The sequence below is a fragment of the Motacilla alba genome, chromosome 5 (assembly GCF_015832195.1).
Source record: "Motacilla alba alba isolate MOTALB_02 chromosome 5, Motacilla_alba_V1.0_pri, whole genome shotgun sequence".
In the NCBI taxonomy this organism is placed as follows: domain Eukaryota; kingdom Metazoa; phylum Chordata; class Aves; order Passeriformes; family Motacillidae; genus Motacilla; species Motacilla alba.
In genome coordinates, this window is record NC_052020.1 from 26,147,202 (window position 1) to 26,159,318 (window position 12,117).

At 39.6% G+C, this 12,117-nt stretch overlaps 1 protein-coding gene across 3 annotated transcripts in view; it reads left to right on the forward strand.

Moving 5' to 3' along the window:
• STARD9 (StAR related lipid transfer domain containing 9) overlaps window positions 1-12,117 on the forward strand; it is a 95,315-nt gene that overhangs the window by 2,883 nt on the left and 80,315 nt on the right. For all 3 annotated transcript variants that reach the window (XM_038139035.1, XM_038139038.1, XM_038139037.1), the window contains exons 2-3: window positions 9,920-9,989; window positions 10,869-10,985. In XM_038139035.1, coding sequence (XP_037994963.1) covers window positions 9,920-9,989; window positions 10,869-10,985 — 187 coding nt within the window. The remainder of the gene's footprint in view (window positions 1-9,919; window positions 9,990-10,868; window positions 10,986-12,117) is intronic.

Here is a 12,117-nt window from a genome sequence, read left to right on the forward strand (position 1 = left end):
TGGGTGCATTAAATTTTCTATAGCCATAGGTAATAATCAGGTATTAAACGGGAGCTGGGAACTGATGAAATCTCTTTATGGTTTATTTCCGGACATGTTAATGCTTGGTCTATTTGATGTCAGACTTTTGTAAGGAAAGTGTAATGTTATTTTTGGCTGTCAGTCAGAAGCTGTTGATGCAAACACTTTGAAAGCTAGCATGTAACTATGTGAAAGAGGAATGTTGTTCCTCTTTCTTTTTTGACTGCTCTGTGGAGGATGCCAACACTGCAGTCTGCAGTGTGGTGCTGTGATAGGAAACCGTACCCTCCAGACTTGGAAATGGTGTGACTGGCTGAGAAATTATTCAAGCACTTCAGTACTGTGTCCAGGGCTCTCCTTGTGCTTGAGTAGCTCATTTAAGACTGTGTTGGGTGTTTGTATGCTACAGAAACCCCTGCAGTGTTGGACATGTCCTTTTACTTTTTATGTAGGCCAGCAGAAACAAATGCTAGTTTTTATGTGCTGCTAGGTTCAAACATGTTTTTCCCTTTGCTGTGATAACCCATCACAATTCTAGTGCCTACTTGGGGCTGCTGATTGCTCTTATTGAGAATCTCAGCCCTGTGTTATATAGGAAGAGAGAGGCAGGGCTGTTTGTGCGTGGGACCCCTCTGGGAGGGGAGTGACCTGCATGGTCAGGGCAGTATCGTGTTGGGACCAGGGTGGAGCACAGCTGCCTTATGCCTTTCCCTCCCTGATCCACTGCATCTTGTGCCCTCCATCCAGCTGGTCTCAGCTCATTTGTGTGTACCCAGGATTCAGTCCTTTATCTCAGTGTAGTTTGAGAACTGATACATAGGTCAGAGATAGGAAAGAAGAATTTTTAAAAAACAGTGCTCTATACCACAATGAGGAGTCTCACACATTTCTATAGGATTCTTTTCTTAGCATGCACCAGTGACTAGAAGACATTGCATTTCTTCATGAATTGTGGATTGAGACCTGGGTAAAAATCATTCACAGAAAATTTGTTTGTTTCACTTGTAAAGTTATAGTGTTGTTAGTTAAAAACTTGACACTGGGACATCCAGTTGCCTTCTGAGGCTTTTTGAAACTTTAAAGTACTTTGCTTCAGGGATAGTACCCTGAAGTTTGGGAGTTACTTGTGAAGGACCTAGCAAAACATAAAAAATATTCTGCTGTTGAAAATATCATCTCCCCTTTTCAGCTGCTTCTCTGGCCCAGAAAAGGAGAGAGCTCTTATTTGAGAGAGTCTTTCCTGGTGCCTTTACTGACTCACAAATGAACTTCCCCATCCTCTATGACCCTCACAGGTATGTCACCTGAAAGGGTTGCTAAACAGATTAATCGATCCAAAAGCTGCCTTTTGTCTCTTTTCTGCTTTGCATTGTTTCAGAGCTGTAACCTGAGCCTCTTGGCCAGTTATGTATTCCCCAGTTCCCTCAGGAGTTCTTGACCTTGTTCTCCACACTCTGGCAAATGAAAGCATCAAAGAAATGTCTGGGTAGTCCCAGGTGACAAAGCAGAACCACACTTCCAGCTGTGCAGGTGTTTACTATCACAATCTGAGTTGTAACAGTTTTTTTCCTCATTACTGCTGCTCTGCGTAATGTATTCCTCTAATTGCCTTCCTGGAATGCAGCAGTTAATGAGGCTTGAGGACAGAATGGGAAGGAGGAGTTAAGTCTGAGGTCCTAGGAGCTCACCTTGCTCAGGTGAGCAAGCCCATGCCTAGGAGAGAATTTTAGGGAAGGCTCCTCACTCAGAGTTTCCAGAAAATGGCTTGGTGTTGGGAGGCTGACCTGAGCAGTGTGCTGACCATAGCTTCACTGAATAGTGGAGAAAGGAGCTCAATTCATGGGTGCATCATGATGTGAGTATTTTAAACCCATTTCTATTTAAAAGGAAAGCTATGTGGAAAAATCAAATTAATTTCAGATCATTTTAGAAATGACACAAAGTAAATCACCATTGTTTTTTACTTTGTTAACTAGTCTCTGCTGTGCTCTATCTCCTTTGTTCTTTATAATCCCATTATAGTAAACAAAGGAAGGATTGTTTTGCAAGGAAGACTTATTGCTGTTTTATAGACTGTGCTATCAGCTGTTTTTCATGTTCGTGTGTAACCACAAGAACTTAGATACAGCAATGTGGTTTACTGCTGACAAGAGTGATAACTCGTTGTAAATTTTGTAGAAAACATTCTTCGAATCTTATGCATAACAGATGTTAAATGCTTTATCAAAATAAAATTACAGCAATAGCAGGTTGGACCTTGTTGTTCTCCTTCTTATATATTTTCACATATATATTCTTTGTGACTTTGGTGCTGTTGCCCTCTCACACAGAGAAATGGCAGATTTTTATCTACTTTTATGTGCTGTGATAGTTGAGTAAGTGTTGTTCCTCTCTCTCTCCCTCTGTTAAGCATGAGTTTTGGGATTGGTACCTGATGGTGGGAGAGAGTAGTCTTTTGCTGTTTGAAAATCTCTATGAACTGCATTGTTTATGCATTGCTTATGTTTTCAACCTTCTTTTTGACAGCAGAGCGAGGATTTTTAACAGAAAAGTTGAGATTTTAATTTTGGTTTTATAAAGGAAGTTCCTCTCCAAACAAATGTATCTTAACATTTGTATATCCTGTTAAGGTTATATTGACATATTTTCCTCTCTCTGTTAAATTAGTTATTTTTTTACTTAGTCTATTATTAAAATTCTCATGTAAGCTATCATTGAGGTGGCTGCTCTTTTCTCTTAGCATCTGTACTTGGCATTAGCAGGTGGTTTCCAGAAGCCACATCTGTTACTTTATAAAGGGTACAGCATCAGCAACTTTTCCCAGATGTATTTTTCTTGAAGTTGCATGAACCAGGTTTTCAGAGCTTGATAAAGGGCAGACTTTCTAGCTTCCTAAAAGAGCGGAACTCTGCATGACCCTGAGATCAGCTGGCCAGAGCATGGTGCTGATAACACTGGGGTTGTAGGTTTGATCCCTATATGGGCCATTCATGTAATAGTTGGTTTCAAGGAATGAAAATTGACTTCTGTATCCACATTCTGGTTGGCATGGACAACATGGCATTTGTGCAGGACTCCTTTGATGCAAAATTCTGAATTATACTATGTCATTGCTCAGTAAACAGCTGTGAAATCAAGGGTGGATGAAACTGCACTGACTGGAATGTAGCTTTGTTTTAAATCCTCCTTATTTCATGCTTCTTTAAATGCTGGTGGTATGGCAGATAAAAAATACTTTTTCCTCTTCTCTTCCCTCCTCCTGTGCATGTCTCTGCATGAAAAGAAAACATCACTATTCCACAACCCAAAGCAGTGCTGTATCAGCAGGAGTATTTCTGACTTGGATTTATCAAGGAAGATGCCTCATGTTTATATCTGCACCAAATGTTCATATTTTTATTGCTATACAGTATTTTCAAAGGAGATTGAGGGAAACCACACAAGAATAATAGTAATCACTAGGACTGGTGATTTTTGACTTTCAGATTTGTTAGGCATTATGAGAGCCAATGAAAGCTCCATGCAGCTGGGAGGAGCCTCAAAAAATTACTTGAGCAGCCTGTCTCACGTAGCAGCGTGCTGTCTTGGTGAACTCTGTGTACTTGGCTTCAGTAGAGAGTTTAGAATTATTTATAAACATCTGTTCTGAATTTGGTAGGAGGATTGCTGATCGGCTGTGCACTCCCATTTGCAAGACACAGTGAAACACTTTTGACTTTAAAGAGAAATATCCAAAATGGTATTGGGTAATGAGAATAATGAGAAACATTGAAAATGAGTCTTAAATAAATGTACTTGATTATTGATACTTTATTTTTACATATAAAAAAATCCTGCATTGACCAAAGTGAGTATGTTCATACTACTAGCACCTCAACTTTGATGGGTTACAGCAGCAGGTATAAGGATACATATTAGGCTGATGTTGTGGAGTGATGCTGTGTTTGGGAAGTTGTGGTTGGAGGTACCTTGGCTTGTCAGTAGAGTACAGAAGCTCTAATGGCTGAAAGCCTTGGCATTTTTTATAATTTTTGATGGAGCAGCATGGAGTCTCAACAGGTATATCCTCAACTCATTTTCCTGTGATAGTGTTCTCTGAAGACTAGCAAAGATAATAATAAACCCTGCATAGTTTATTTGGGTTTTTGTTGGTCAGTCACTCCAGAAGTACAAAGAAGGCAGCTCCTCAAAGATACTTCTGCCAAGGCTGCCAATAAACAAGTATGACACTGTACAGCATACTGTCAATGGAAAGAAAAGAGAAATCTGACTAACTAAAGTTTTCCCCATAAAATCTTTAGACTTCATGACCAAGGGAATAGTTGGGCTAGACTTAGTTCAGGATTCCGCATAAGCTGCAGGCATGGTGCTTGCATAGGTGTGCCATTAGAAGGCACAAAGTGTCCCCAGGTACAAGTGGTAAATGTCTGCCTTACTTTTAGGCTGTCATAGGTGTGGGTCATGTCCTGGGAAGTGACAGTCCAAGAGCCAGCAGGAGTGACTGCTGGTACACATCCTGCCACAGGAGGCTACTTTTTTTTCTGGAAGAGCCTCTGCAAGAGGGGAGGGATTGATATTCATGACACTACTTTTGAGGGATTGTTTCAGTATAGATTGAGATTGGGTTTGGAGTTAGCTTGAGTGGTGAGAACTGGCAGGAAGGCATTAAGTACTTGCAATGATTACATTGCAGAGTTATTTTTGAAGCTTCTTTAAAAAACCATTTCAGACTTTTCTTGTACTTGAGTTGTATATACTGGCTTTGGTATATTTGATTACTTTGGTGAGTACTTTGCTGGCCTTTATTTGTAGAAACTGTTTTGGTGCATGACGTGTCTACTGCTAATGACTACAGTATTTTTGCTTTATCACATGTACATGTTCCGAAAACAAACAGGCAACTTTTAAAAAGTCAGCTTCCTTTGTTCTCCAAGTGCCTGTTATTTGAGAGGGTGGAGGACAAGTGTGGCAAATTTTAGAATGTATAAAAAACAACTTCCCTCTTTCTTTCCACCCACTGCTTCCTCCAGCTCTGCATACCTCCTTGCACTTCTGTGCTCTGTGTCTGAACTCATCTCACTCAGATACAGCAAGCTGTGGAAGTATCCCTCTCTAGGGTCTTGATCCTCCCATGATTCTTTCCCACCCACTCATTCTTACAGTGTCTTTGTCCCTAGAGGGTTGCATTAGCTTTACATCCTGTCTGCAAAAATAATTTTTCATAGCAACAGCAAATGATATGAGATTCCCTTTGAGCTCCCTGTATTTTCAGGATTGTTGTAGCAGCTTTGTTTCTGCCAGGTCTCCCTTGTAGCTCCCCATTACAGACCTGCCACTCCATTTTATGTCCACTCCATTTTTATTTATGTCACAGTTCTATTGCTGGGTCTGCATTTCTCTAAAGCTTTCTATGACTGAGAAGATGCAGGTCTTCCCTGGGACAAGCACCATTAAATGATGTTTCTACAGCTTTATCTTTGTACAGGTAATTTGTTTTTGTGGAAAATAATTTAGGAGAGGCATTTCCCAAACACAGCATGCATTTTTCAAGAAGTGGGGGTGAGGAAAGGATGTTAGGACCACAGTGACTTCTGAGCAGCAGAAGTCAAACATGTTACTAGAGAAGTGTAGTTGGAAGTTAATTTTATTAGTACTAAAATTACAGTTTTCATACCTGTGGAGCAGAGCATCCGTTCCTAAGGATGATGGGCTGCTTCATCATTCAAATGCAAGCTGTTGTACTTGTGTGTAAGAGTATACTGACAAACACAGGTTTTGCTGAGAGAGCTTTCGTGATGTTTGCAATTTGGAGTTAAGGTCAAAATATCTGGAACATCTGTGAGTCTGTTTTTCCTCCTGGGCTTTCTTGTCTGAAGTTCTCTGTTTTGTACCTAAATGAAGCATGATATAAATATGTGTTTATTGAGATTTCAAATGCATAGTCTGTAGGGCTGGCAGCTACCTCAGCCAAGGTTGCTTGCTTTGTGCTCCCTGGTCTCTGGCTGTAAGCTGCAGCAGAAGGGAAGGGTCTCCATTCCCACCACCACGTGTTCCAGCCCTGTCTCTTGCTTTGGCTCAGCAGCTTGTGTGACTGCTGGGCTCAGGGCTCTGGAAGGGCTTGAGAGTTCTGTGACACCTTGATTATTTATTTTGGTGTGGGGGTTGTTTTCCTGATCACAGCTGATCTGAGTCATTGCATGGGTGTGTGATTGCTAGAAAGTGGAAACACATGTGGGAGGCTGGAGCAGCAGAGAGAAATTGCATTTTTCAGCAACAGTCTAGGGTTAAGATAAAAGTCTGGGTGCTGTGAATATGCACCCAGAGCTAGGGGAGACTTTAGTTCTGTTCCTGTTTTCTGGTGGCTTTCTTGTTTTGTGAGACTCAAACAGAGGTACTTGATTGCTGCATTATGCTTTATGGCTGCATAGTGTGGAATCTTTGATACCCTCTGGTAAAAGGTGGCAATTTCATTTTGTGTTCTTTGTATTTTACTGTGTTTATGTTTATTTTAATATAAGTACATATGTAAATATGAGTATAATTTTTTTTTATATCCAGTAATTTTTTTGTATCTCAAAGATTTAATGTTTGGAATTTCTTCTTTATCTTTAATCTTTAGGGATGACTGTAGCCTGTGAGAATATCAGTCTATAAGGACTCACAAAGGCACTTTTTCATAGGGTGGACTGAGGGCAGTGGAATTTATGCAATTATTATAGCTTGGGTTGAAACCACTGTTTGTTGTTGAGGTTGCCTTGCTTCTGAAACTAGAATACCCTAGCATTTAAAACGATTATAAGCTTTTCCAGATTTCACCCATTTGAGCACAAATGCTCTATTCATTAATGTCTATTTCAGACTAGGTTGCTTAAAATTATTTTTAAGCTTTACCCAGAACAGTTCCACTGTTGCAGGAGATAAGGTTATGGGAAATTACATTCTAAAACATATAAAAGCTACTTAGGGAGACCTTTTATTTGAGTTCCCCAATTGATTTTAAAATTTGAAATCTGATGTGATTCCCATCTCAATCTACCCATTCCTGCCCAAGTTCTAAATCATTAAAACTCTTTAACATGCTCAGTGAAGACTTGTCATAGCATAGCAGGTAAAAATTTTAAGGGATCTGCTTTCTCTCAGCTTAAATTCTTTAGTGTTGACTGAATCATGTTTGCATCATCCCCTTAAGTAAAAAACCCTCATTGTTTGAGCATTATTTCAAGAAGTGGAGCTCAGTGTTGTACAAGTCACAGTTGAAGCCCAGGAATGAGACCTGAGAACAAGGTCTTCTGTCTGATTTATTCTCAGTAATCTGTTTGCTGATCTCAGCACACGTCCAGGAAGAAACACTGGTTTACTTGCGGAGTATAGAAGTAAACTTGGTTTAGACACTGGAAGAACTGACAAGAGGAGCAGGATTATGTATCTTTGGAGCAGAGGCATCAGCCTATGACTAGCTACAATGTTAGGATAAGGGACACAAGACAGGCAGAGCAGTTGAAGACTGCCCTGGCCAAGATGGACATGATGCCAGTGAGAACACATAGCAGATACCTGCAGGGAATGACGTGTGTGCATAGGAGGAGAAGGAGAGGAACTCAGTGAACTATTTAGGCTGGTAAGAATGGAACATTAAGAACTGAAAATTAGGGTTGCTCATGGGATTGGGAAGCAGGATGGGGCCAATATCATACTTGGGCAGTGAAGGAAAGAATATGTGTAACCAAAGCAAGCTCTCTTCTAAAAAATCCCTCTGGTTTTCTCTGTCTGCTGCTGCTCTTAATATATTGTGAAATTCTGTCCAAATGTCCCATTGCCTCTTAAATCAGATCTGCTGTACAGGGTAATTGACAGCTTTGTCCATTAGCTCACCTGGCAGAGATTTGCACATGGATATCAAAGTCCCCTAATTAACTTACAGTGGAAAGCATTTGCTTGTCAAAACATCTCTAAAGTTACACATGCCCAGGTTATATGCATCAGTTGCCCATTTCTAGCTTAGGTACTCACAGCCTGTATCCTTAGGCACTGTTCCTTGTTCATTTGTTCTTGAGGGAGCCTTACGAGACCTCGGTTCTGTGCTCAGCTGTACATAATGCAGCATTTGGTACCCAGCTGTACACAATCCGTTTCCCTTTCTCTTGGGATCTGACTTGGGGCTCTGGTGACTGATGTGTTGAACAGCTGAACACTCACAGCTTAACCAAAATCTCTGGGAGCTGTTCTTGTATTTTCTATGTGAGGAGTCACATGTAAATGTATACTACAGGAAGTACCAAGTTCAGTCTGTCTCAAGGAGGGTACCTCAAAAATCAGTGATGTCAAGCAAGAGACTTTATGGTAAAGCATTATTTCTGTCTGCAAACGGGAACAGCTATGCTCAGAAATGTGCTTAAAACCTCTTTATGCTTGGTAAGCTCAAATGCCACAGTGATTGTCTTCATGGAAGCCTTAAATGTCCTAAGGCATTGTTTTGAATCTTGTTTTGCAACAGAAAGCATGGGGTAAAAACTGAGAATTGGAGAGACCCAAAGGTGGGGGATGATGTGCTTTTGGCCACCTGGGAGTCAGAGCCCACAGTGAAGGCAGATTGTAATTGGTGAGGGACTAAATACTTCTGTACACATAGAAAGGAATGTGTTAAAGGTCTAGGGCCAGGAATGAGCAGCTGTCAGCTGGGCTTCCATTTTCTAACTCTTGCTTTATCTGACCTCGTTTTTAACTGACCTCATGGTACTGATCCGGCTGAATATCAGGAAATATAAATACATCTAACCCCAAATGACAGTGCGTCTTCACCTTGATTTTAATAAAATTTGACAAAACTGCACTAAAGACAAAATTGGTTTTATTTCTAAACCAACCTCTTACAGCTTTACAAAGATATTAGGCTTCATCAAAACTTTATCAGAAAGTTGCATCTGACAAGATTTGTCGGTGTCAGACCACAAAGCAAAATACAGAGGAAATATATAGCATCTTTGTCCCGCTCTTATCTTCTCAGTACCAAAGTTGGAGAAATAGGACAATGACCTCTTCTTCCTCTGTTCTATCCTACTGTGTATTAAAAAAAAAACTATTATAATTATTGAGAGGGATAAATAATCCTTATCTTCAGGTAGCTATCCTGCTGTCAGCCCAGAAATAAAATGAATTTGGTTTGAGGGGGTTTTTTGTTTGGTTGGTTTGGTTTTTTTGTTTTGGGGTGTTTGTTGGTTGGTTTGGTTTGGTTTTGTTTTGCTTTTTCCACATCCTTTTCTCATTCTTTCCTAACATGACTCATTTTGGATGTGGAAGTTGTCTGTAGCAATCAGTCATAGGTGATTCCAATGACAGATTTAGACAGTATATATGAGTGCATGGTCCTTTGCACTTGAGGAACAATCCTGTCCATTTACATTTCAGGACAGTTCTTTGGGTTTAATGTTTGTTTGGCACTTTTTTCCCTAAAGAGTACTTTTTGAGGATTACAACAAACACTTTAAACTAAGTGGGAGAAATCTGACAGCTCTTGCGGCTCACAAGTCTGTGACAGGGATCCCTACCCCACAAAGCACAGCCAGTCTGCCAGTTCTCCACTCTACTTTCTTGTAAAGGCAACAGTTCCTAAATAGAAATAAAATCCCAACAATGTATTTAGGAAAAACACCTCAAAGCTCTTTAATCACCCCTGTATTAAGGTTTTTTAGCCCCTTGCTTTTGAGACACCTGAATGCAGATCTGCAAATGCTATTTTATGTCACAGAGTCTTATCTGTGTATATCTGAAGTTTCTGTTTCATAGCTCTGATTTGCAGTTTGCTAAAGTAAACATAAATTTCTGAAGCTTAGAAATTTGACATGCACCTTTTTGTTTCTTTATGTTTTAAATGTATTTTTTAAATGTGTTCTGTTTCCAGAGAGAGAGCAGAAGGAGGAAGAGTGATTGTAGAAGTTGATGACAAAGTGGCAAAAGTCAGAAATATAAAGGTATGCTTTTTGTTGTCTCCTCTTTCCCAAATAAGATATCCTGATAATTTTCTCTGTTTGCTTGGCTATTGAATCATTTTAATACAGATATTAAGGGAGACGTTTAAACTGGCACAGCCTTAGAATTATTGCAGTGAAAGTGTGGGGAAGGATTGGTTTGGTTTGGGCTTAGTTTGTGTGTTTTGGAGGAGGGAGGGAATTGAGAAGGGACGTAACAGGTAGTAGTCTTGTCTGTATGTTATATTTATCAAAGTTTCTGCAATCCTCTTGTATGCCATCATTCAAAGCTCTTGGTAAATTGTTTAGGATTTTTGCATATCTCCCTGTTACTAATATCTGGATAATTTCTTTCCCCTGTATCTCTCCTCCTTTCATACTTCCTCTCAGAGTGCAACTGATTTGCACAGTGACAGACGTGTTAGCTTGCAACCATGACAAAGCAAAGGGGAAACTAGGGAGGAGATGTGCCTATTTAAATGTGCAGTGGGAAAATTATTTCCTTCCTATTACTTGGAGCCTTATTTCTGCTATGTGGTTCTCTGGGAAACAGAAGAATTTCAGAGAAATATCCAAAGGTTTATAAAGCTTTCCTGACAATACATAGAATTTATGAAGATTAGCTGAATTATGGTTATTGTATGTGTCTTGGGGAACCTTAGCTGTAGTAAATGAACCCTTCAGTAAAAATGCTCTAGCAGGTTTGGCATGGATGTCTCCACCTCGCTCTAAGCACCAAAGAAAATTGAAAAAAGAGGTTTAACTCTTTGCCATTCCTTTTCCACAAGACAAATCCTAGATAAACTTCCCATTAAGTTGGAAAATGCTTTTTTTGGGTCAGCTTCAGAGTGACTTGGTCTGTCTTTCCCCTTTCCTTGTCAGGTTGACAGTAGACTTGATAGCAGCTGGGACTCGAGAGAAAAAACTGTGGCCTTCAGCTTTGACTACTGCTACTGGTCAGTTGATCCTGAAGATCCAAAGTATGCATCTCAGGAAATGGTGAGTGATGCTTCATGTCCACATTCCCATCCCATTTTGTCCTTCATAACCACATAGCCAGGAAGACATTGAGATGTAGAATACATGAGAAATCTCCTTTTCTATCCTGACCCCATCTTTTTCTTGTTTTGTTTGTAATACCACAGTACTCAGTCCTTCTGTCTGAAAAAGGTGCAGTAGGAACACAATACCCTTGTTTGTCAACCGATGCACACTTTCCTTAGATATGTTACATTTGGCAGTGATCGTTAATGGTGATAATCTGAGGACTCTAGCTTAGAAATGAGAATTTTTTTCAGGAGCGGGTGTCATGATCTAGGAGGGAGAAAGCTCTGAAATAAAATAAGAGTGTTGAGGTGATTCTTCTGAGAGGACCAACAGTGAAAAGTAGAAAGTGGTAGAAAATTGTACTTACACTGTATTGTTCAGAGATATTTTCCTTGATAAAGCATCAGAAATCTCTTGTAACTAGTGGAGATTCCTCCTGCCTTCAGAATCAAGCTTTGGTCAATTGATAAAAAAGAAGATTGAAGGATTTGGTACTGAAATATGATATTATTACAACTCTGTTGATAAACAAGGAATTATTAAATCTACAGATAAATACAGTGCACAGCAAAGCTATCCAAATATGTCATGATATAAGCAAACGTATTTTGGCATTAAAATCAGATTTTACTGCTGTTTTGTCTTCCGAATTATACAAATTTCATTTCTCTCTGTTGTCAGTACAACTGTTCCTGAAATTTTGACCTGTATAATTGTATTGTTTTCCACAGCAATTATCATTTAAGACCAAGTTAGTCCTTTAAAATTTGTATTTCTGGTAGTTATGAGCACAGGACTGTTTTTTACTTTTGGGAGTCAAAAGTAAAAACTTTGCAAAACTGTCACATTTGGAAATTACCATAACCATGGGTGAAATTCTGGACTGTGCTTTATTTCCTTCCTGGTACAATAGTGTGGAAGATGCTTTGTGAGCTTGCGAAGTGTTTTAGTGCTTAAAAAAGAAAATGATCTTTCTGAAGTACTTGGCACTAGACAAACTTCTATTTTAGGGGTTACAAAAACCAAATCTTTAAATGTTGATCTGTTTGGGTTCCCACCAGCCCCGTTTATATTTTCTTGTTTG